Source organism: Danio rerio, chromosome 9 (genome assembly GCF_052040795.2).
Source record: "Danio rerio strain M-AB ecotype USA chromosome 9, GRCz13ab, whole genome shotgun sequence".
NCBI lineage: Eukaryota > Metazoa > Chordata > Actinopteri > Cypriniformes > Danionidae > Danio > Danio rerio.
Window position 1 is genome coordinate 57,575,001 of NC_141029.1, and position 25,988 is coordinate 57,600,988.

At 37.8% G+C, this 25,988-nt stretch overlaps 1 protein-coding gene and 2 long non-coding RNA genes across 14 annotated transcripts in view; 2 read left to right on the forward strand and 1 right to left on the reverse strand.

Moving 5' to 3' along the window:
* Positions 1 to 15,902: 15,902 nt before the first annotated feature.
* The window catches only part of LOC100535716 (anosmin-1), a 105,021-nt gene continuing 94,935 nt past the window's right edge, over positions 15,903 to 25,988 (forward strand). For all 12 annotated transcript variants that reach the window (XR_015499964.1, XR_015499965.1, XR_015499967.1 and 9 more), the window contains exon 1: positions 15,903 to 16,148. Coding sequence is in view for 2 of the 12 variants with exons in the window: in XM_087268519.1 (XP_087124645.1) it covers positions 15,978 to 16,148 (171 nt within the window). In the remaining 10 variants the exon portion in view is untranslated. The remainder of the gene's footprint in view (positions 16,149 to 25,988) is intronic.
* Positions 17,849 to 22,022, forward strand: LOC147835461 (uncharacterized). Its single transcript, XR_015500137.1, has 2 exons — positions 17,849 to 20,319; positions 21,629 to 22,022. It is a non-coding gene; the product is annotated as an uncharacterized LOC147835461 (long non-coding RNA).
* On the reverse strand, positions 18,248 to 22,075 carry LOC148679661 (uncharacterized). Its single transcript, XR_015944853.1, has 2 exons — positions 21,369 to 22,075; positions 18,248 to 19,750 (listed from the first exon to the last, which is right to left on the reverse strand). It is a non-coding gene; the product is annotated as an uncharacterized LOC148679661 (long non-coding RNA).

Consider the following 25,988-nt stretch of genomic DNA (forward strand, 5'->3'; position numbering starts at 1 on the left):
ATGCACTATAGGGGAATTGATTAACTAAATTGGCCGTAGTGTTTGAGTGTGAATGCAAGAGTGTATGGGTGTTTCCCAGTGTTAGATTGTGGCTGAAAGGGCATCCGCTGCGAAAAACATATGCTGGAATAGTTGGCGGTTCATACCGCTGTGGCGATCCCTCATGACTAAAGGGACTAAGGCGAAGGAAAATGAATGAATGAATAACAGGGTGAGGCAAAAATCTGAAAACATCAGTCAGTACATCAGTCAGTCGACAGCGGCCTCTGGAGGATTTACATGAGAACAGCAGGTGAGAATGGCACTCGCCAGAGAAACTTGAGATCTGAAAAAGAGTACACAGCCAATAGTATCTGGATGCAGCCTTTATGATGCAAGCTGAGATTGGATCTCTCAGATGCAATGTCAGACACAATGCACTCAATGGAGCGAGTGATGTCACTCTGAGGGGTAGGGCTAGGGGTGGGGTTAGGTGAGTGCACTAGAAAGCATTGCATGCAGCTCAGATTGCATCTGCACCGAGTTTGCAGCCAGACCCCTATTCACACAGTGCCTCTGATAGATTAGTGAAAACAAAAACGGCAAAAAACGTAGCTCCTGGGACATTTTTGGTGCTCTTCAGAAATATATACAGGGCTACATTTTCCGAATGAGCTTCAGTTTTTGATAAAGATGATGGATCTACATCTCATATACAGTATATATATAGTTGAAACCAGAAGTTTACATACACTCTAAGAAAAGGAAAATACCCATTTTCAAAAAAATGTCTGATGGTAAATTATACTAAACGTTTACAATTTTAGGTCCGTTAGGATTACTTAAGTGAATTACTTTTTTTAAAAAAAAAAAAGAATTTTTAATATTAGTAATTTATAACTTTGGTCAAATGTTTTGAGTCTCCTTCCACAAGCTTCTCACAATAGTTTGCAGAAATTTTGGCTCATTCCCCCTGACAGAATTGCTGTAACTGAGTCAGATTTGCTCACACAAGCTTTTTCAACTCTGCCCACAAATTTTCTACAGGATTGACATCAGGGCTTTGTGATGGCCACTCCAAAACATTCACTCTGTTGTCCTTAAAGCACATGTGAACTCATTTGGCAGTATGCTTAGACTCATGGTTTGTTTGGAAGAGCCATTTGTGGCCAAGTTGTAATGTCCTGGCTGATGTGTTGAGATGTTGCTTCAGTATTTCTCCATCATGTTCTTTCTTCATGATGCCATCTATGCTGTGAAGTGGACCAGTCCCTCCTGCAGCAAAACAGCCCCACAACATGATGCTGCCGCCCCCATACTTCACAGTTGGGATGGTGTGTTCTAGGCTTGTAAGCTTTACCCTTTGTCCTCCAAATGTAACACTGGTCATTATGGCCAAACAGTTCGATCTTAGCTCCATCAGACTACAGGACATGTCTCCAAACATTTCCCAGTGTAATTCAGCTTATTGTTATCTGGCTTTGTTGTTGATTCTGGCTTGTTGATTTTCCCATGTTGTCACAGGGAAGCAGTGTGTTTGAGCTTTTCCTTCAATACTATTCTACAGTTGTGTCTCATATTAACTCAAATGTTGTCAATTAGCCAATCAGAAACTTCCTAAACCTTGACATCATCATCTGAGCTTTTTCAAAGGCAGAATAATCTTATTGTGTGTAAACTTGACTTTTAAGTAAAGTTATAACAATTTCTCAAACAACATCTTTCATTATTCTGCTATTAAGCAGAACAGAAACACATGTGATCATCCTCACTTACCTAAAAGAGGAAAAGTTTAGTCGCATTAACATCTGACTTGTTTTTAAACTGTTATGTGCCTTTTTATAAAGTGGATGTAAACGTCTGCTTTCAACTGTATATAGTTGAAGTCAGAATTATTCACCCTCCTGTTAAATTTTAATTCTTTTAAATTTTTCCACCCAGTCTCTGTTTAAGGGAGAGCAGATTTCTTCAACACATTTCTAATCATAATAGTGTTAATAACTCATCTCTAATAACTAATTTATTTTCCATGATGTCATGATGACAGCACATAATATTAGACTAGATATTCTTCAAGACACTAGTGTTCAGCTTAAAGTGACATTTAAAGGCTTCACTTGTCTAATTAGGGTAAAGTTTGGGTAATTAGGCAAGTTATTGTATAACAGTGGTTCTGGAGACAATCCAAAACAAATATTGCTTAAGTGGGCTACTAATATTGAGCTTTAAAACAATTAAAATGGCTTTAAAACTATTAAAAACTGCTTTTATTCTAGCCGAAATAAAAACAAATAAATTTGGACTTTCTTCAGAGGAAAAAATATTAGAGAAAATACTGTGAAAAAACCCTTAACTGAGTAAGGAAAGCAGTACTTTTTAGAACTATGTACTATGTACAGAACTATGTATCAAAACATTTTTTTTTACTTTTATTTTATTGTTATTTTATATTTTTTTTATTTCGTTTTTCTATTATTATATTTACTTTTTGTCTCTCTTTCTCTCTATTTTTTTTTAAATGTTCCTGCTCTTTATTAATGTTCTTATTTTCGTACTTATGTCTACGCTTTTGTCCTGTCTGTACTGGAAGCTCCTGTCACTAAGACAATGTGTATACATACATGCTTACACACACACACACACACACACACACACACACACACACACACACACACACACACACACACACACACACACACACACACACACACACACACACACACACACATATATATATACAGTACGCACAGTCTGAGCTCCAGAACACCTGCGCCGCGGCTCACCTGATCAAAGACGCTTCACTACAGTAAATATGGGTGAATGTGACGCCGCAGACACCTGAGCAAATAAGGGCCGACACAAAACCGTCTGCATTCACTGCATCTGCGCTTTCAGACAGAGAAACAGACACACCTTCAGCACCGAGCAGCAGCTTTCCATTCAGAATCATAAACGTAAAAACTGCCTTCGCCTTTCTGTGTAAGATCATCAGTTTTTTCTTTGATGCATCAAAACCCATTCAGGTACTCAGTGGTTAAAGGGATAGTTCATACAATGGCAGAGAGAGCTTCATTTATATTTATGGTTCCAGATGACTAGATTTTTTTCATGTGAGATGTGTTACATGCTTGTGTTTAAGTACTTGCTTATGCTATTCAGTGTGTTTTGAAATAGTTTCAATCTGTGACATCCTGACTTGCAGAATAATTTATAGCAAAGTACACCATATTATAGTTAGGTAATTGAATTAATCTGTTGTGGTGATTCTATAGTTGCTATGGTGACACAACAACTATATTAATTGATCTATTATAATCATTCTATGGTTGCTATGGTAACATAACAACTAAAATAATTAATCTGTTGTTGTGATTCTATAGTTGCTATGGTAACACAACACCTATAGTAACTGATCTGTTGTGGTGATTCTACAGTTGCTATGGTAACACAAGAATTATAGTAATTGATCTATTGTAATGATTCTATAGTTGCTATGGTAACACAACAACTATAGTAATTGATCTGTTGTGGTGATTCTATAGTTGCTATGGTAACACAACAACTATAGTAATTGATCTGTTGTGGTGATTCTATAGTTGCTATGGTAACACAACAACTATAGTAATTGATCTGTTGTGGTGATTCTATAGTTGCTATGGTAACACAACAACTATAGTAATTGATCTGTTGTGGTGATTCTATAGTTGCTATGGTAACACAACAACTATAGTAATTGATCTGTTGTGGTGATTCTACAGTTGCTATGGTAACACAAGAATTATAGTAATTGATCTGTTGTAATGATTCTATAGTTGCTATGGTAACAACTACTACAGTAATTAATCTGTTGTAAAGATTATATAGTTGCTATGGTAACACAACAACTATAGTGATTGATCTGTTGTGGTGCTCTATGGTTGCTATGGTAACACAACAACTATAGTAATTGATCTGTTTTGGTGATTCTATAGTTGCTATGGGAACACAACTATATTAATTGATCTGTTGTGGTGATTCTATTGTTGCTATGGTAACACAACTACTATAGTGATTGATGTGTTGTAGTGATCTGTAGTTGCTATGGTAACACAACAGCTACAGTATCACAACAAATGTGCCAATACTGTAGTTTATTTTTTACATTTATAGTGTAACTTATACTACAATCCACCACAGTTTACTGTAGTAAATCTAAAGTATACTACAGTATTTATTAGAGTTGATCAGTTTACCATAGATAATGCCACAGTATGCTGGAGCATTCATCAACAATAATACTACAATATATACAGTAAAATATACTTTACTATAGTATAGTTTCTTTACTATACACTTTTTTCATGTGAGATGTGTCTACATGTGTTTATACACTTGCCACTGAACGTGAAAGTACTTGCTCCTGCTCTTCAATGTGTGTGTGAGTGTGTGTGTGTTCTGAAATGGCTTCAATCTGTGACACTCTGTCCTGCAGAATAATAGTAGCAGCATTTACACTTAAAACACACAAAAATATCGAGCAGGAATGATGAATGAGAACTGAGTGACATCCGTGCGATGAGTTCCAGATGCGGGCCCGGGCCGGCGGAGGCGAGGGGTTAACCGTGCTCCAGAAAACTGCCACATAAACGGGCTGGCCGTGGACATCAGGGACTCATTTCTGCCCTTTTGAGGGGTTCAAAAATGTGCCGTTCATTTTCTCTGGCCGTCGCTTCATTTGATGTGCAGATGGCCACGACTCCCAGATGTCTGCTATTTTTTCCCCCGTGACGATTTGCAGGTTATTGTTGAAAGTTATTGTGCTTGATTACTTTTACTTCCTCTTTTTTTGGCAGGGGGAATTGAAATGTTACAGATTCTTGGTACAAATTAGTTTCCTCCATTTACTGATACTTGTAGAATTTAATCAGGCACTTCTCATTCATTTTTAATAATCAGACTGCATGAAATCAAAATTGACAGTGTTTGCTAGCACACGCTTCATTACTATTATTTAGTAAATATTTTTTGGTAAACAGTTAACCTCTGTAAATTATTCACTTGTTCATTTTCTTTTTGGTTTATTCCCTTTATTAATCAGGGGTCGCCAAAACGGAATGAAATGCCAACTATTCCAGCACATGTTTACACAGCGGATGCTCTTCCAGCTGCAACCCAGTACTGGGAAACACCCATACACTCATTCGCGCACACACACACACACACACACACACACACACACACACACACACACACTACGACCAATTTAGTTCATCAATTCCCCTATGTGTTTGGACTGTGGGGGAAACCAGAGCAACCGAAGAAAACCCATGCCAACACGGGGAGAACATGCAAACTCCACACAGAAATGCCAACTGACAAGAGACAGCGCTACCCACTGCACCACCGCACCGCCCTGTGTAAATTAAATAAATGAAAATGTGTAAGTTATTTTCAGTCTGAGCATCTGCTTCTGCGTTTGGATTGGCTCCTTCCTTGATGACCACACCCCCTTAATTATTAGCCACGCCCCTTTACAATATTTAATAATAGTTAATAATATAATAATTAGGGTTAAATACAAATACAGGGCTAAACAAGTGATATATTTTTAAACTAACTTAAAATAAATATTTATATTTATAATTTGATATAAATATAAAATGTGAAACATTTGTCATCCAAATAAGGATATATATATATATATATATATATATATATATATATATATATATATATATATATATATATATATATATATATATATATATATATATATATATATATATAGATAAATACATAAAAATAATTTATAAATTAATTAATTAATTAAATTAAAATATTAAAATTGAAATATTAACTTTTTAAAATTATTTTAAACATTTTATAGATAAATATAATATAGTTAAATGCAATTTTAAATAATTAAAATACATAATACTTTTAATTTAAAAATGTAAAATACTATCATGAGGCCACACTGTGGCTCAGTAGTTAGCACTGTGGCCTCACAGCAAGAAGGTCGCTGGTTTGATTCTCGGCTGGATCAGTTGGTGTTTCTGTGTGGAGTTTGAATGTTCTACAGGTGAATTGGGTAAGCTAAATTGTCTTTAGTGTATGGATGTTTCCCAGAGATGGGTTACAGCTTGAAGGGCATCTGCTGTGTAAAAACATATGCTGGATAAGTTGGTGGTTCATTCCACTGTGGTGACCCCTGATTAATAAGGGGACTAAGCCGACAAGAAAAGAAATGAATGAATAAATAAATTTTATCATTCATTTTAGCATTTTAGTTTATATATATATATATATATATATATATATATATATATATAGTATATATATATAATTAAATATAATTATAATAATTACAAATACTTTTATATCAAATTACACACACAAGCCACACGCACATGCATACACCACACGCACACACACACGCACACGCACAAACACACACACACACGCACACATTTAGTCAGAAATTAAAATTAAAGTCAAAGTTAAAATCAGAATTATTAACCCCCCTTTTATTTACTTTTAGGCTAAAATAAAAGCAGTTTTTAATTGTTTAAACTCAATATTATTCGCCCCTTCAGCAATATTAGTGTTGGATTGTCTCCAGAACCACTGTTATACAACGACTTGCCTAATTACCCTAACTTTACCCTAATTAGACAAGTGAAGCCTTTACATGTCACTTTAAGCTGAATACTAGTGTCTTGAAGAATATCTAGTCTAATATTATGTGCTGTCATCATGACATAAAGAAAATAAATCTGTGATTAGAGATGAGTTATTAAAACTATTATTATCAGAAATGTGTTGCAGAAATCTGCTCTCCGTAAAGAGCAAATAATTCTGAGTTCAACTGTATTAAGAAACAATATTTATCCCATTAAAATGAGCAAACCTTTGACTTAGAAAGTCTGAAATAAGCATTGATCATCATTAGTGTTTGTACACTGCTCTGTCACAGAAACCTGAGCAGTGTCATTCCTGCTCTCCATTAAAGTTTACTAGTTTACATTAAAACTCTGTAATCCAAATAGATGGAAATCCTAGATGCAATTCAGAGGCCAAAAAGACGTGTGATTGAGACACTGGGACCGCACACCGTCCCACACACACACACACACACACACACGCCGTAAATCCCCCTCCTCAACAACACATGGCTGCAATAAGCCAACAAATTAAGCCATTAGAGAAGCGTTTAAGGTGCACACACATCCGCGCTTAAAGGAGCGAAACGGCCCTCTTGGTCAGACCAATGAGAAAAACAGCAGTGAGAACATCAGTGTGAGCAGATGTGTGTGTGTGTGTGTGTGTGTGTGTGTGGTCAGCACGGCCTTGGCCTTGAGCTGCAGATTCAGGGTGGATTCCTTATTAATGTAATCTGTAGTACAGGGCTGCACAGCTGATGTGTGTGTGTGTGTGTGTGTGTGTGTGTGTGTGTGTTTGTGTGTGTGATAATAATAATAATTCCTTACATTAGTGTAGGGCATTTCTAGACACTCAAAGCGCTTTACACATTGGGGCAAACCTCCTTATCCTCCATCAGTGTGCAGCATCCACCTGGATGACGTGATGGCAGTAATATTGTGCCAGACTGTTCACCACACACCAGCTGACTTGTGGAGAGGAGACAGAGTCATTCATTCATTTTCCTTCGGCTTATTCCCTGATTTATCAGGGGTCGCCACAGTGGAATGAACTGCCAACTATTTTTTTACACAGTGGATGCCCTTTCAGCTGCAACCGACGCCAACACAGAGTGAACATGCAAACTCCACACAGAAATGCCGGGACTCAAACCAATGATCTTCTTGTTGTGAGGAGACAGCACTACCCATTGTGCCGGCGTGCCACCAAGTTCCCAAAATAAACATTAGAATTCTTGATTTGATTCATGTGGACTAACCAGAAATTCCTGAGACTTTTATTCCAGTATGTGGACGCACTTCCAACAGAAACCGAATATTGAGTATGGGGCATTTCTTTGGCACATCGTTCCCTTGTACCCAACTAACAGTAAGAGGGGTGTGGCTAGGAATAAGAGGGGTGTGGTCATCAAAAAAGTTCATCAACCCACGCCAACACGGGGAGAACATGCAAACTCCACACACTCCAACTGACCCAGCCGGGACTCTAACCAGTGACCTTCTTGCTGAGAGGCAACAGTGTTAGCTACTGAGCCACCATGCCAGCCTAATTGATGGCTTTTTAAATGTAATTTACACAACACTGTGCGTAATCCAGATTAGCTACACTGTAAAAAATATCTGTTAATAAAAAGTTTGTGTATTTGGTGGTCATTTGCTGTTGTGAACTGCATTATGGGATGTTAATCTCAGCTCTGTCCACTTCTGATGTTGAAAATTCATTCATTCATTCATTTTCATTCATTCACAGAAAATGTGCTGCAGTTTATTACAAGGTTTCTGTAGCGTAATATACAACACCAACACACACAATATATCAGGGCTGCATGATATTGAAAAAATCTAGCATTGCAATATTTGTTTATTTTGCCATATACAGTTGAAGTCAGAAGTCAAACTCATCTCTAATCACTGATTTATTTTCTCTTTGTCATGATGACAGTAAATGATATTAGACTAGATATTCTTCAAGACACTAGTATTTAGCTTAAAGTGACATTTGAAGGCTTAACTAGATTAATCAGGTTAACTAGGCAGGTTAGGGAAATTAGACAAGATATTGTATAACAGTGGTTTGTTCTGTAGACTTGAAAATATAAATAGCTGTAAGGAGCTAATAATTTTGACCTTAAAAAGGTTTTAAAAAAAATTAAAGTTTTTATTCTAGCCGAAATAAAACAAATAAAACTTCTCCAGAAGAAACAATATTATCAGACATACTGTGAACATTTCCTGAATTTTCCTTGAAAAAATTCAAAGGGGGGCGAATAATTTTGACCTCAACTATATATATATATATATATATATATATATGTATATATATATATATATATATATATATATATATATATATATATATATATATATATATATATATATATATATATATATATATATATATATATATATATATATATATATATATAAGAATTTATATTGTTAGATCGATTAGGATGATTCTGCACTGGACATGCATCTACATAAATTCTAATAAACTATCTTTAAACTTTTTGGGGACCTCGACACATTTTCATTGTGGTCTGTGTTACAGTATTTTTTAAGTGCATTTCTGTATTTACATGTGTTGTGAGTATTTTTATGCATAACTATATATATATACAATCAAGACAAAAATGCAAAAAGTGTTTCCCGAGTCTCACAGTATTCCAGTACACTGACTGAATGATAAAAATAATTTAATAAAACTAGTTGTTACTTTAGTCACAAATGGTACAATTTCTTATGGCTAAAGGCTTTTAAAGTCATTATACAATTACAGACACCAAAAACACAGGCAATGAAAAATTATAATGCAAACTCAACATTGAATATCCTGTGATGTGACTATTGCAAAGGATCACATTGTGATATCTACATATGGAGGATGAAACCTGCAAAAAAAAAATAAATATGCGAAATAAATAAATAGATTAATCCACAAATTCCTGTTATAAATTCCAAATAAATATGCAAAAAAAGTAATTACACACACACACACACACACACACACACACACACACACACACACACACACACACACACACACACACACACACACACACACACACACACACACACATATATATGTATATATATATATATATATGTAATGTATATATATATATATATATATATATATATATATATATATATATATATATATATATATATATATATATATATATATATATATACACTTATTTATAAAATCCACAAACTCATGCATAAATAAATATATAAATAGTGCGAGCATATTAATAATTTAAAAAATTACACGGATGTTGGGGGAGTAAGAAAATGCTAAACTAAAAGTAAATTTTCCCCCTTCCACACTGCACTATTATTCATTTATATATTCATTTATGCAGGAATTTTTTGATTTATGTATACACTTATTTATTTATTTGCATATTTATTTATTTATTTATTGTTTTAGTTATGCAGGGATTTGTGTATATATATATATATATTCACTTATTTATTTATTTATTTATTTGGATGTTTATTTATTTATTGTTTTATTTATGCAGGAATTTCTGTATTTCTGTTTTTATTTATTTATTTATTTATTTAATTATTTATTTAATTATTTGGATGTTTGTTAATTTATTTACTGTTTATTTATGCAGGAACGTGTAGATTAATATATGCATTTATTTATTTGCATATTTATGTATTGTTTTAGTTATGCAGTAATTTGTGAAATTATTTATTTATTTATTTGTTTAATAATTTATTTAATTATTCGCATATTTATTTATTGTTTTAGTTATGCAGGAATTTATTTATTTATTTATTTATTCATTTATTTAATTATTCGCATATTTATTTATTTATTTTATTATTAATGCAGTAATTTGTGTATTTATTTATTCATTTATTTATTTGCTTATTTGCGTATTTATTTATTTATTGTTTTTGCAGGTTTCGTCCACCATAGATACAATATATTGTGCAGCTGTACAATACAGCTCTGCAAACTCTTACGCATGACAAAAAAAAAAACACTTTTCAAGCTTTTTTAGGGTAAAAGTTGTTGTAAGAAAGATCATGATCCCATAATGCAATTCAGAAGCAGAAATAAATATGGAAAAAATAAAAACATGAATCACAAAACACAAAAAACGGCTAATTTACGGCTATTTTTCACAGTGAATGCGCTATTTCGCAGATTCTCCTGCTCTTGTTTTCATTAGTGTAGGTAAACGTGCTGAAATATTTGGCACAGGCAGTGGTTTGCCCCGGGGCGAAGAGCCACGGCAGGCCAAATCCACTGATTATGAGTCCCAGTCTGTGTCCTGCGCTGTTTAGGAGGTTTACCCATAAAAACTCATTAGCGCAAAACGCTGCTGCCGTCCGAGCTGTTGCTTCTCCAGCAGCAAGAAAGTGAAGTCATAACATTTTACGAAGCCTTCTGGGAACTTTTTCAACAGTGTTTTAACGCCGAGGGCTCGCTTATCTCCATTCCTGCGAGCGGTGGAGATTCGGGAGACGTTGTTGTGTTTTAATAAGTCCCGTATAGTCATTTTTTCCACGGTTATTCGTGCCTGGTGAAGTCAAATAATGCTAGACATGTTTAAAATGCTCGTAAAGCTGTTTGAAGCTCACATGGGAAATTTCCACTAGAACGTCTACTCAAGCTAAATCTACCAGTTGTTTACACGCTTTAAAGGTCTCGTGAAGTGCTTTGAAATGCTCGATGTTTGACATAACTTGAACTGAAACATGAAGAGAGGGCGGGGCATATAGTAGCTCCTCCCCTTTTCGAAAATCAGCCAATAGTGTTAGGTTTTCTCACAACTCTGCTAGTGAGAGTGCTTGAGCTCAAGCGCATTAAATGAAAGTGAGCAGAAGGTTTGATGAGAATCTAAAGTATGAGGCGACGACAAAAAAATCATTGATCCATTTAGGCGGAAGAGACAAACTGCACACTTGACATGTTTATATCAGGTTTATGCCTTCTTAATGTGAATTGTGTCACTGTTTTGGAAACACTAGATTATAGATACCATAAGAACCATCATACAGATGGTAATGTAACGTCCTACACTACCCAACCCGCTCCCAGCTCCCAGAGAGATATTACAGGAGTTTTCGAGGAGAAATAACACAACATGAAGGTAACGGGAAATGGGTCTGAAATATCGGAGACTCCCGGGAAAAACAGGACTGTTGGCAGGTATGCAACCAAACCTGCTCCAAGCTGGGATCGAACCGGCAACTCTCCTCATGAGAGTTGGTTGCTCTAACAAGGAGACTAAAGGCCTTTGCCTCTAGTGTCTGTCTTGGGTTCAGAGGAGTGAGGTTTACCTGCATAGCACTTCACTAGCTGGCCTCTGTTTCACTCACCCCTCTAAACCTCACTCATATCCGGGTCACGGCACCAATGTATCACCACAGGTCCTACGCTACCAATCCTGCTCCAAACTGGGATCGAACCGGCAACTCTCCGCATGGGAGTAGACTGCTCTAACAAGGAGTCTAAAGACCATGGCCTCTAGCGTCTGTCACTAGAGCACCTTTCTCGGGTTCAGAGGAGTGAGGTTTACCTGCATAGCACTTCACTAGCTGGCCTCTGTTACACTCAACCCTCTTAAATCTCACTCACATCCGGGTCACAGCACCAATGTAACTCTGCCAGTCCTATACTACCAAGCCCGCTCTGAGCTGGGATTGAACCGGCGACTCTCCGCATGGGAGTCAGTTGATCTAACAAGAAGGCTAAAGATCATGGCCTCTAGCATCTGTCACTAGAGCACCTTTCTCGGGTTCAGAGGAGTGAGGTTTACCTGCACATCTCTTCACTAGCTGACCTCTTTTACAATGACATCTAAAAAGACTTTATTTTGATTTTACTGGACCTTAAATAAAACATTTTCAAATGTTGTTTTTTTTGCAGTTTTGCATATTTTGGCCAAATTGGTTGACTGTATATCACAATATTCTCATATGCTGCATCCCAATTTGCATAGCCTACTATTTGTCCTAAATAGTAACCAAAAATAAATTCAGCATGTCCCAAACCATAGTATGTTGGAAAGAGCGAAAACCAAAAGTTCCCGGATGGTCTTCTATTTCCTATAATTTGATATGTAGTATAATCGATGGTGTAAAGTAACTAATTACAAATACTCAAACTACTGTATTTGAGCAGTTTTTTGTCAGGAATTTTAATTTATTAAGTAGTTTTAAAGATGTGAACTTTTACTTTCCCTTGAGTCCATTTTTAGTGCTGTATCGGTACTTTCACTACACTACTTTCCTTCAACCTGCAAACACCACTTTACTTTTCCTGTCTATGGGGATTAGGAAATTCAGTCCTGTGATTCCTGTAGAAGGTAAATTGCATCATAATGAACTACCTCAAGACATTAGCCTCTTTCACACAGTGATACCAGTAAATATCCGGAAAAGTTTTGGAATAACTTTATCATTCATTCATTTTCTTGTCGGCTTAGTCCCTTAATTAATCCAGGGTCGCCACAGCGAAATGAACCGCCAACTTATCCAGCAAGTTTTTATGCAGAGGATGCCATTCCAGCCGCAACCCATCTTTGGGAAACATCCACACACACATTCACACACACTGATAAACTACGGACAATTTAGCCTACCCAATTCACCTTTGCCGCATGTCGACGATGTATAATCACAGCAAACTGGAAGCATTAAAAGTGTCTAAAAGAAGATGACCAAATCTTTACACTCATTGACCCAGAGACTGAAGATGCAGGTCACTGATGAGAAGATGACGGATGTTTACTGTATGATGACTGAAATGGCCTTAAACACCCAACAGGCACAAGACGTTAACATGACGTCAGATTGACGCTCTACACCAACGTCGAGGGGATGTTGCATTTTGTTTGGAAATGAAAATCGGGTTATCGTCAGAACCCAACGTCAGGTCGTCATCAATGTCCAACATCCAACCTAAAATCAGCCTTTAATGATGTTCCAGCTTGACGTTGTGGGGACGTTTCCACTATGACGTCTATGATGCTGCGTTCACACCAGACGCAGAACGCGCGTCAAGCACGAGTGATTTACATGTTAAGTTAATGCAAACGCGCGAATAGACATCCTGCGGCGCGGTACGCGCGAATGGCGCGGAGCGAATGACGCGAATTGTGTGGTGCGAATAGCGCGATACGCGCGAGGCGAATTGAGCATTTGCGCGTTTAACGCGTTTAACGAGCACTTCGCGCGAATCTTTCGAGTTCGAAAATCTGAACTTCAGCGTACATTCGCGCCACGTTAACCATTCAGAAGCTTGCTCTTGTGGGGGCGTGATTGTGACGTAGAACCTGTTGATGGAGTCCCGGGGCAAATCCTCCAGGCGACACCGACAACAAGTCATCAAACTGAGCTGGGCTCAGTCAGAGGCACCGCTGAAAGTCTCCGTCATCCAGGTTCAGTTTCTGGAGGAGTTTATGAGCTCACAGAGCTGGATGCACCTCTGAAAGGATGCAGTGGACTCATACAGGACCCTAAACGTATCGACGCTGTTTTTCAGTCTCCATAAAGCATATAAACACTGTTATTTTCTTAACAAAATCCATGTTAGCCATTTAGCTATGCAGCTAGAGTCACGGGGCAGACAGAAGCCCTGCCCATCACGCAAATTCGCGTCTGTTCTGAAGTGAATTTGACATGCAATTGAAGCGGATTTGACGCACAAATGAAGCGAGTAAACTCAAATGTTCACGCGGCAATTTACGCGCGAATAGCTCGATTTATCCGCGAGTTCCACATCTGGTGTGAACACAGCATCAGATTTTGGTTGCCACACCTCATGAATCAATGTCAATATTTGATGTCAATATGAAGTTGGTTTAAGATGTTGGCTTCATGTTTGATTTTGGTCACTTTCCAATGCAACTTAAAATCAACCAAATATCAACGTTATTTGACCTCATTATTGGACATCAAAATAACGTTATCCTCAGATGCTGGATAGACACTGAATTTTGGTCACCTGACATCACAACCTAACTCTAACCTAATATTAATGTCTGACGGCGTTGTGTGTCTGCTAAGCAATAACTAAACGCACTACAGAATGTTACGTTTACACACACCCACACATTACATGTAAACGCATCAGCTTTATTCAGCTTAATATTCACTACTCACTACTCATGAGTACTTTTGAAAGGTCTATTTTTTTTGAAAGGTCTAATATTACTCAAAGGGTCTTTTTACTCATCCTTTGAGTAATATTAACAACATATAACTTTACTCTACTGCACTACATTTTTAAGCAAGTAATGGCACTTTTACTTGACTCTTTCCACTATTGAGTATAATTTGAAGTGAAGAACCATCTATACTTCAACCGCAAATATCACCCAAAATACATTACAATATTACAATTACAATACTGGATGTGAATTGGATTAGAACAAACATGGGTAAAAAAGTGTAAACAAACCATAAAGATGGCGGAGGTGCGAGACCAACACTCCAGCCTGATCTCACGAGAAAACATATTTTACGATTTGCCAGTTTAGTGGCTAATTCAGTTCAGTCGTACGAAATTGTACAATTTTAAAAAGGAGGCGTGGCACCTAACCCCACCCCTAAACCCAACCGTCATTGGGGGATGAGGAAGTCGTACTAAATTACGAATTAGATCGTACAAATTCATACGAATTAGCCACTAAATCAAAAAGCTAAGAATTGCCATGAGATTGTGTTGAACAATCATGTGGAGAAGCGTTAGTAAATGTGTTTTAGACTATTAATTTATATCTAGCCAACTGTAAAATATTTGACTCATATTTTCCATGTTATATTTCATCTGCAGCAACAATGTGAACGTCTATGAAGACGTGCTTGGATATTAACTTCTGTAAACACCTGAGATTTCTCTGCATAAAAGACATTTCTGGATTTTTATAAACTATTTTAATTTTCAAAGTCTCTTATTAATTGATTAATTAATTAATCTCTTTATTTGTATTATTTTAATGTAGTTTATTTACAAAATTGTTCCCTCCTTTTTCATTCTTGTTAGATGTTTATTGTGTTAGCCTATATTGTAACTCAACCTTGAGATGACATTAATTATATTTTAATATTGTAAGAGTACCATTTTGTCTGCAAGTTCAGTTTGAAACAATAACAAAACATTAACAAACAACTAAATAAATTAAAAGCTTTTTGCGCGCATCTACCTGCTCTTAGGGGGCGGGGCTTGCGCTGAGCTCCACCAGTAGCTTTCACTGGCTCCGCCCCTGCAGCGGGAAAGTTTCTCCAGCGTCCGCGAGAGCTGCGCTCATATTGACTGCGGCTGCGGCGCTGACAGCAGCACACAAAACACTCTGAGAAGCAGCAGAGAGACAGAGGCTTATAATGTCCCCCTCCTCCCTGTGGATTATTCTCATAATGTTCTGGAGCTCCGCGACTCTGGACGCCAGGAAAGCAGACGAGTCCCTCAGCGGGAGCGTGCAGCGCGCAAGATGCGCGTCCCGGTGCCTCAGCCTGCACATCACGCGCATTTCTGCAGCCTTCAGACATTTACAGGTAATAATAATCAGAATATATTACAATACAGCAAAGTTTAGTGCTGTACTAACAGTCTCTGTGGGGAAAACAGCAACTTTTGCTCTGTTTACTCAATTCAGATGATGTGAATTATTTGTAACAGCATGTGGAATGCGATTTATGTGCTCGGATGAATCTTTAATTTAGTATTATTTTTAGTACTACTAATAATATTTATCATACTCTAAAACATTGATAGGTTGTCGTAACTGAACGTTTCATAAATGGCGGTTGTTTTAACGGTTGTGTTAAACAGAAATTTAAATTTTAAATTTGAATCTACCGTTGGGTTTGTTAACATTTGATTAAACGTACGATTTTTTAAAATGTTATTGTTATTGTATGCTATTATTATTGTATTATTTAATACTATTTACTATTGTTATTTGGGTTTCATTGTTATTTAATACTATTTATTAATGTTATTTGGGTATTATTGTCATTTAATACTTTTTATTATTGTTATTTGGGTATTATTGTTATTTAATACCATTTAAATTATATTTACGTTTTTATTTAAAGAGATTTTGAACATGACACTGATTATGAAACTAATTTTATTAATCTTTTGCTGATTATTGATCTATAAAACTAGTACTTATTGGCAGATAATGATATGAACAATCTAAAAATGCTAGGTTGTTGTAAAGTTCGGTCAAATACAGACAAACCCCACCATTTTTAACTGTTGTGTTTGTCCATATTTGTCCCAAAGTTAAGTTCCAACAACCCTGCTTTTTAAAAGACTTTCTTTATAAGATGTTTACTCAAGAAAATCTGACAGCGGGTGCTTGATTTGGTCATTTATTCAGCTTTATTGTTCATAAATGATGATTAAGAGTCTGGTTTTCTTCGTGTAATGCTACAAAAGCTATAAAATTGTTCAGGTTTCATGTTTTGAGCTTGTTTTATTCGTCATCCTCATTTGGATGTTTAGTGGGTGACAGTTTAATAAAGAGGTGTTGAAATCAGGTTTCATCAAGTTTTCTTCAGAATAATAGTCTGGACAGTTTTGCAAAGCGTCTCAGAAGCAAAACAGCTAAAACATCTTGCTGTTGTAGTAAGAGGAAAAAGTAATCTAAATCTGCTCAAATGTAGACTTCGTTGTGGAAGATTGTAAGGAATGAGCTCATAAATTGCTGGTAGATAATTGAGTTGAGTAGGATTTTGAGTTTTTATCACAATTAAGCACATTTCACTCCCACATTTTCATTAATAATAAAAAAAAAAAAACTAAATTAATACTTTGATACGCTACTTTAGTACTGAAGCATAATTGGAAATTAGTGCAGTGTGCTATATATAGCATGTATTTTCTTATCATGTTTGCAGTAAAGAGAAATGTGTAGGATTGAATATAATAAATACGTGCAGAAATGAATTAAAACCCATTGTAACTAAGCTCAATTTGAAACTTGTAATCCTTATTATTTAAAATAAAAATTATTAAAAATACAGTTATGAAATATAATAAAACTGCTGGGTTGTAATAAACCATCATTAGGTCAAAAAATGGCAAGTTGGGTTAAAAAGTGTAATTTAGGTTTAATTAAAGAAATCAACCCAACATTGGTTTTTGTCCATAATTAGCCACTTGGTTTAAAACAACCCACCAATTTTTAGAGTGCATACTCTTGTTTAAGTCTATAAATTATTACAGAAACTCATAGTTTTTTGCTGAATATTCTGCCATTATAATGTTCAAAACAGCATTTTGCTTGATTTTTAATAATATGTTTGGTCTATACACTCTAAAGTGAAGGTTTCGATCGAATGTTGGGTCAAATATGGGCAAGAAGGGTTAAAAATGTATATTAAATTAAATTGAAGAAATTAACTCAACATTGGGTTTTTCCATTATTGACCATTTGGGTTAAAAACAGCATTTGTTAGAGTGCATACTCTTGTTTAAGTCTATAGGTTATTACAGAAACTTTATTTTGCTCAATATTCAGAACATTATTCAGGACTTTGTTGCATTTTATTAGATTTTTAGGCATATTTTTGGTCTATACGCTCTTAAAAAACAATGTTTGGTCAAATATTGACAAATCCATTCATTCATTCATGCATTTTCTATTGGGCTTAGTCCCTTTATTAATCTGGGGTCGCCACAGTGGAATGAACCACCTGGACAAATCCAAATTGGGTTAATTTTTTTCAATTAAACTTAAATTGTGCTTTTAAACCCAATTGTTTGTTTTGTCCATATTTGACCCAACGTTTGGTTGACAAAACCCCTCATTCATTAAAGTGCAGTAAACGGAGGATTCCTCATTGGAAAGTGACGGTTTTGTGTTTCCCTGATGTTGATGTTTTGTCAGAAGTCAACCGTATTCATTTCCAGAGTCCTCAGCGAAAGCCTCTCTCGTCCTTCTTGTGTTTCCTCTGTTCTGTGTTTTACTGCGCGCATCGCACACAAGCGCGCTCAAGGTTAATGCATGCATTTAATGTGTTAAACTGCACTCTAGAAAACTGCTGGGTTGCCATAACCCAACGTTGGGTCAGTTTTGGACATTATCCAAAGTTGGTAAGGATATGCAATATGATAATATATATTGTATAGACAAAATTAATCGTCAATCGTTTAAGATTATGTTCTGTTGTCTATTTCGTCATGTCACAAAATACATTGTTTACCGTAATACTTTTTCATATTATATTATATGCCACTACGGGATGCAGACAGATACATTAATAACAGCATAAAGAGAAAGTATGTGCCATATATTTATGTTGGCATTCTAATTATTATATTAAAAAACAGTTTTGAATTTCATTAATATTTATTTTATAAATCTACATCTCTAATCAAACATAAAAATCAAAGAAATATGATCAATATGGTCAATGTATTCATTGATTAAATTTGCATACTGTAAACAATACAATATCATGATATTTATTGTTATCAGGATATGAGATGACTTCAATTCTAAACGTAAATAGTTTGGTTCCCAATTAATTACAAATGACACTTTTTAACCCAACTTTTTTCATATTTGACCCAACATTGGGTTAATACAACCCATTATGTTTTGTAGAACATGTCTATACCCAAACAAGCTCACATCCATCCATGGAGAAATGACGCTTCATTATGTTCCTGCAAATAGAAAAAAGCGCTGAGCCATTTGGCAGGAGTGGAGCGGAACTGCAGCCGTTAATGATTTGTGTGTAACATCTTTCTAAACTTCAAAAGGATGAGTATGGAGGACGCTTGTGAATCTCTGGAGCTTTTGTCTTCAGAGGAAGTGCCATGACAGGCTGAGCTGGATAAAGGGCTGGTCGGACTGGCTGGGAAGCTCCAGGAATAGAAAGCGATTGTTGTTGGTGCTCCATAAAGACTGTTCAGAGGCCGTGTGTGTGTGTGTGTGTGTGTGTGTTAGCAGGTCTTTCATGTGAAAATGGGAGGTCTGGTCAGCTGCAAAAACATGCACCCCCCCCTGACCTCGCCTGGTGACCAAATGCCAGTGTCACACTCCTGTGCAACTGCTGCGCTTCACCTTCTGCTGACGGGGAATCAATCCTGCCGTCCTCAGGAATTATTCAGTTGAGGACAGAACAACACAAGTGTAAAACTATTCAATTCAATTCAGCTTTATTTGTATAGCGCTTTTACAATGTAGATTGTGTCAAAGCAGCTTCACATAAATGGTCATAGTAACTGGAACAGTGTGGTTCAGGTTTTAGTGTTTAAGTTCAGTTCAGTTTAGCTCAGTTCAGTGTGATTTAATCATTACTGAGAGTTCAAACACTGAAGAGCAAATTCATCGATGCGTAGCTCTACCAATCCTGAACCATGCGAGGCAGTGGCGACAGCGGAGAGGGAAAAAAAACTTTACCTGATGGGAGTGAAGAAAAAAAACCTTGAGAACCAGACTTTAATTTCTCCGCTGGCCAAAAGTCTTGTGCAGAGCTTCATTCGCCATGGTTGAGGCTGGAAGATGGCCTCAGCGAAGACTCGTCTGTCATTGGAGCGTCGCTGGAATCAGACTCATGTTCTCCACTCCCCACGACCATCAGCGCAGCAGCAGCTCAGGATATGGCCTGGTCCCGGATATGGAATCCTTGGGATCATCTCGTCGCTGGTCTTGGATCCAATCAGTGACTCCGCATAATTTGAGGACCTCGGGATGAGTATCCCCAGGTGAAAATAGAGAATAAAGAGAATAATTAGCGTAGCTGCTGTTCATAGTGTATATAAGCAAGATGCAGAAGCTTGTGTGGAACCCGCTAGGTGATGCATTGAGTGTATGCTTTACTAAACAGATCGGTCTTTAATCTAGTTTTGAACTGGGAGAGTGTGTCTGAGCCTCGGACGTTATCAGGAAGGCTATTCCAGAGTTTAGGAGCCATGAAAGAGAAGGCTCGACCACCTTTACTTGATTTTGCTATTCTAGGTACTACCAGAAGCCCTGAGTTTTGAGATCTTAAAGAGCGAGTTGGTTTGTAGCGAGACAGAAGGTTGGTTAGATTAACAGGAGCTAGATAATTTAAAGCTTTATAGGTGAGAAGTTAATATTTTAAATTCATCACGAAACTTAACAGGCAGCCAGTGTGAGGAGGAGAACATTGGGGTCATATGATCATATTTTCTAGACCTGGTCAGAACTCTGGCTGCTGCATTTTGTACTAATTGAAGTTTGTTAATAGAGGATGCTGGGCAGCCAGCAAATAGAGCATTACAGTAATCCAGTCTCGAAGTCATAAAAGCATGGACTAGCTTTTCTGCATCTGAGATGGATAGCATATTTCGAAATTTAGCGATATTTCTCAGATGAAAGAAGGCAGTTTTTGTGACATGGAATATGATTTTCAAAAGTTAGATTGCTGTCTAATATGACACCCAGATCTTTTATAGTAGAGCTAAAGCTAACTTTGTATCCCTCTAATTGTAAATTGAGTTGCGAGATCTGCTGTGTGCAAGATTTAGGCCCAATAAGTAATAATTCTGTTTTGTCGGAGTTTAAGAGAAGAAAATTGTTGGTCATCCAGTCTTTGATGTCTTTGATACACTCAGTTAGTTTAGAAAGTTCAGACGTCTCGTCAGGTTTAGTTAAAATATATAATTGAGTATCATCTGCATAGCAGTGAAAGCTGATCCCATGTCTTCTAATAATGTCTCCCAGAGGTAGCATGTAAAATTGTAAACAGCAAAGGGCCTAAAACTGATCCTTGAGGCACCCCATACTTTACTACAGCTCCGTCCAGACTCAGAGCGGTCCTTCACTGATTCTGTTGAAGAACACATGAAAGGAGTTGTAGAATGTTTTAGGATTTAGGGGAAAAAGAGAAGTTTTAATGTTGTTTTTAGGGTAAATAGTGGTTTAATCCAGTCCTGTCCTTTTTGTGACTAGTAGTGGTCTATCTGCTCAATCTATTTATCCATCAATACATTCTATAATTGTTCATCATTCTTTCAGTCCATTCATCTATGTATGTTTCTATCCATCCAGTCTATTTGTCCATTTATCCATCCATCCATCAATCCATCCATCCAACCATCCGTCCAGTCTTTGAATCTGTTTGTCCATCCATCCATCCATCCAGTCTATGAATCTGTTTGTCCATCCATCCATCCATCCATCCATCCATCCATCCATCCATCCATCCATCCATCCATCCATCCATCCATCCAGTCTATGAATCTGTTTGTCCGTCCATCCATCCATCCATCCATCCATCCATCCATCCATCCATCCATCCATCCATCCATCCATCCATCCATCTATGAATCTGTTTGTCCGTCCTTCGATCGGTCGATCCATCCATCCATCCAGTCTATGAATCTGTTTGTCCATCCATCCATCCATCCATCCAAATAAATCTATCTGTTCGTTTTGTTTGTTCGTTTTGTCTGTCCATTTTATTTAATCTTGTGAATAAACATAGCATATATAAGCATTTTGAGAAATGTCAAACACAAATTTATTTAGTGACCAGTTAGTGATATTTGGCCATTTAGAGAAACCGGATGCTTTTGGAAACCTCTCAGATCCTACAGGATTGTTTTTAATGCCTCCAAACTAATTAAGCAGATCATTTAATTTGCTATCAATCATATTGTATTAAATTAAGACTACGACTTTTGAATCCTCTTTATTCGTGGTCACAGTGGTTTATTCAGGCTGCTTCTGACACACACTTTATGTCCCGAATAACAGTGTATAGGTCATCAAAACATGCAGTTTATTGAGCAGAGAAATTAAACCTTTTTTGAGTTTTTATTGTCCACTATGACGTCTAAATAGCGCAGTATTTATGTGCGTTTGAGTATCGGTGATTCCATAACAGACAGAGGGAAACACCCGGCTGTAAATCCACTGAAAGAGCCGCTCTGTTTCTGCTCCTGCGCTTGGAAAGCATCTGCTGTGTGTGGAATTATTTATGTGTGGATGAATTAAGCCAAAGGTGTGTCAGAGAGGTCCGGCTTGCACGCTTGACATCGTAAAAATTATTACGTTTTAAATTAAGCCTCTCGTTCTCTGCGTTCGCCTCTTAGAGTTAATGTGCCGAGCCCGAGGGACACGCGTTCTGATCCAAAGGAAAGACAAACATTGGAAAGAAGTTTTGCCGTGTCCCCTTGTCGAGCGCCTTTGATATGAAACATCTTGGAAATGAGCTCAAAACCGCAGCAGCTCATATGTGTGCGGTTTTTCATTAGTGAAGACATGAATGAAGTCTTGTGTGAAGCTTCACATGCTCACATGTACCCAGCACAGTCTTTTCTGATTACTGGCTTTGAAAGTCTTCAGATAAATTTAACTGATGGATTATTTCTGTTTATGCTACGGGGTTGTTGAATACTTGATTTTAATTCCCTGATGAGGATTCTCAGGTGTTTGATTGTCAGATAAATGCACAGCTAAAGTAGTTCCGGCAGGTTAAGAGTGCATTACAGCTTCGGATCCCTTCGCTAAATGATTAGAGTTATTTCACAGCTTGGGGTGACGCGGTGGTGCAGTGGGTAGCGCTCTCGCCTCACAGCAAGAAGGTCATTGGTTCGAGTCAATTGTTGTTTCTGTGTGGAGTTTGCATGTTCCCACCCCGTTCTTGTGGGTTTCCTCCGGGTGCTTCGGTTTCCCCCACAAGTCCAAAGACATGCGGTGCAGGTGAATTGGGTAAGCTAAAGTGTATGTGTGTGAATGAGATTGTATGGGTGTTTCCCAGTGATGGGTTGCAGCTGGAAGGGCATATCTATAAAAGGAAATGACTAATGCACACCTGAGTTGTAACAACTCTTCTTCATCATGTAAACACCTTTAAGGGTGCATTATTTTTTAGTAATTCAACAGCTCATCATCAGTTATTCCTTATACATAATTCAGCTTGGTGAAAATAGGGCTGGAACAGTAATTTATGCATTAAGGATTCATGGATTGCTTCTAAAATCTTTTGATTGCATTGAGAGTCCCTCTGGAATCCAATCTGAGCTTAGATTTTAACAGCAGACAGCGATTTGGTCATTTAATGGCCAATGGTGCTCTATCTTTAGCAGTAGGTGGCCCTCTAGTTTTTAGGCTAGTTTTTAATGACAGATGGTGCTCTAGGCTAGGTTTTAGCAGCAGATGATGCTCTAGGCTAGTGCTTAACTGCTCTGGGCTACTTTCAACAGCATATGTTGCTCTAGGCCAGTGTTTAGCAGCAGACAGCACTCTAGGCTAGAATTTAACGGCAGATGGTGCTCTAGGCTAGTTTTTAACGTCAGATTATGCTCTAGGGTTGTTTTTAACGGCAAATGGTGCTCTAGGGTTGTTTTTATCGACAGAAGGCGCTCTAGTGTAGTTTTTAACGGCAGATTATGCTTTAGGGTAGTTTTTAACTGCAAATGGTGCTCTAGGGTAGTGTTTAACGGCAGATGGTGCTCTAGGGTAGTTTTTAACTGCAGATGGTGCTCTAGGGTAGTGTTTAACGGCAGATGGTGCTCTAGGGTAGTTTTTAACTGCAGATGGTGCTCTAGGGTAGTGTTTAACGGCAGATGGTGCTCTAGGGTAGTGTTTAACGGCAGATGATGCTCCAGGGTAGTTTATAATGGCAAATGGTGCTCTAGGGTAGTGTTTAATGGCAGATGGTGCTCTAGGGTAGTTTATAACAGCAAATGGTGCTCTAGGGTAGTGTTTAATGGCAGATGGTGCTCTAGGGTAGTGTTTAACGGCAGATGGTGCTCTAGGGTAGTGTTTAACGGCAGATGGTGCTCTAGGGTAGTGTTTAACGGCAGATGATGCTCCAGGGTAGTTTATAATGGCAAATGGTGCTCTAGGGTAGTGTTTAATGGCAGATGGTGCTCTAGGGTAGTTTATAACAGCAAATGGTGCTCTAGGGTAGTGTTTAATGGCAGATGGTGCTCTAGGGTAGTGTTTAACGGCAGATGGTGCTCTAGGGTAGTGTTTAACGGGAGATGGTGCTCCAGGGTAGTTTATAACGGCAAATGGTGCTCTAGGGTAGTGTTTAATGGCAGATGGTGCTCTAGGGTAGTGTTTAACGGCAGATGGTGCTCTAGGGTAGTGTTTAACGGGAGATGGTGCTCCAGGGTAGTTTATAACGGCAAATGGTGCTCTAGGGTAGTGTTTAATGGCAGATGGTGCTCTAGGGTAGTGTTTAACGGCAGATGGTGCTCTAGGGTAGTGTTTAACGACAGATGGTGCTCTAGGGTAGTGTTTAACGGCAGATGATGCTCTAGGGTAGTGTTTAACGACAGATTGTGCTCTAGGGTAGTGTTTAACGGCAGATGGTGCTCTAGGGTAGTGTTTAACGGCAGATGGTGCTCCAGGGTAGTTTGTAAAGGCAGATGATGCTCTAGGGTAGTGTTTAACGGCAGATGGTGCTCTAGGGTAGTTTATAACGGCAGATGATGCTCTAGGGTAGTGTTTAACTGCAGATGGTGCTCTAGGGTAGTGTTTAACAGCAGATGATGCTCTAGGGTAGTGTTTAACGGCAGATGGTGCTCTAGGGTAGTTTTTAACGGCAGATTATGCTCTAGGCTAGTGTTTAACGGCAGATGATGCTCTAGGGTAGTGTTTAACGGCAGATGGTGCTCTAGGGTAGTGTTTAACAGCAGATGGTGCTCTAGGGTAGTGTTTAACGGCAGATGGTGCTCCAGGGTAGTTTATAACGGCAAATGGTGCTTTAGGGTAGTGTTTAATGGCAGATGGTGCTCTAGGGTAGTGTTTAACGGCAGATGGTTCTCTAGGGTAGTGTTTAACGGCAGATGGTGCTCTAGGGTACCGTTTAACGGCAGATGGTGCTCCAGGGTAGTTTATAAAGGCAGATGATGCTCTAGGGTAGTGTTTAACGACAGATGGTGCTCTAGGGTAGTGTTTAACGGCAGATGGTGCTCTAGGGTAGTGTTTAACGGCAGATGGTGCTCCAGGGTAGTTTATAAAGGCAGATGATGCTCTAGGGTAGTGTTTAACGACAGATGGTGCTCTAGGGTAGTGTTTAACGACAGATGGTGCTCTAGGGTAGTGTTTAACGGCAGATGATGCTCTAGGGTAGTGTTTAACGACAGATTGTGCTCTAGGGTAGTGTTTAACGGCAGATGGTGCTCTAGGGTAGTGTTTAACGGCAGATGGTGCTCCAGGGTAGTTTATAAAGGCAGATGATGCTCTAGGGTAGTGTTTAACGGCAGATGGTGCTCTAGGGTAGTTTATAACGGCAGATGATGCTCTAGGGTAGTGTTTAACGGCAGATGGTGCTCTAGGGTAGTTTTTAACGGCAGATTATGCTCTAGGGTAGTGTTTAACGGCAGATGATGCTCTAGGGTAGTGTTTAACGGCAGATGGTGCTCTAGGGTAGTGTTTAACGGCAGATGGTGCT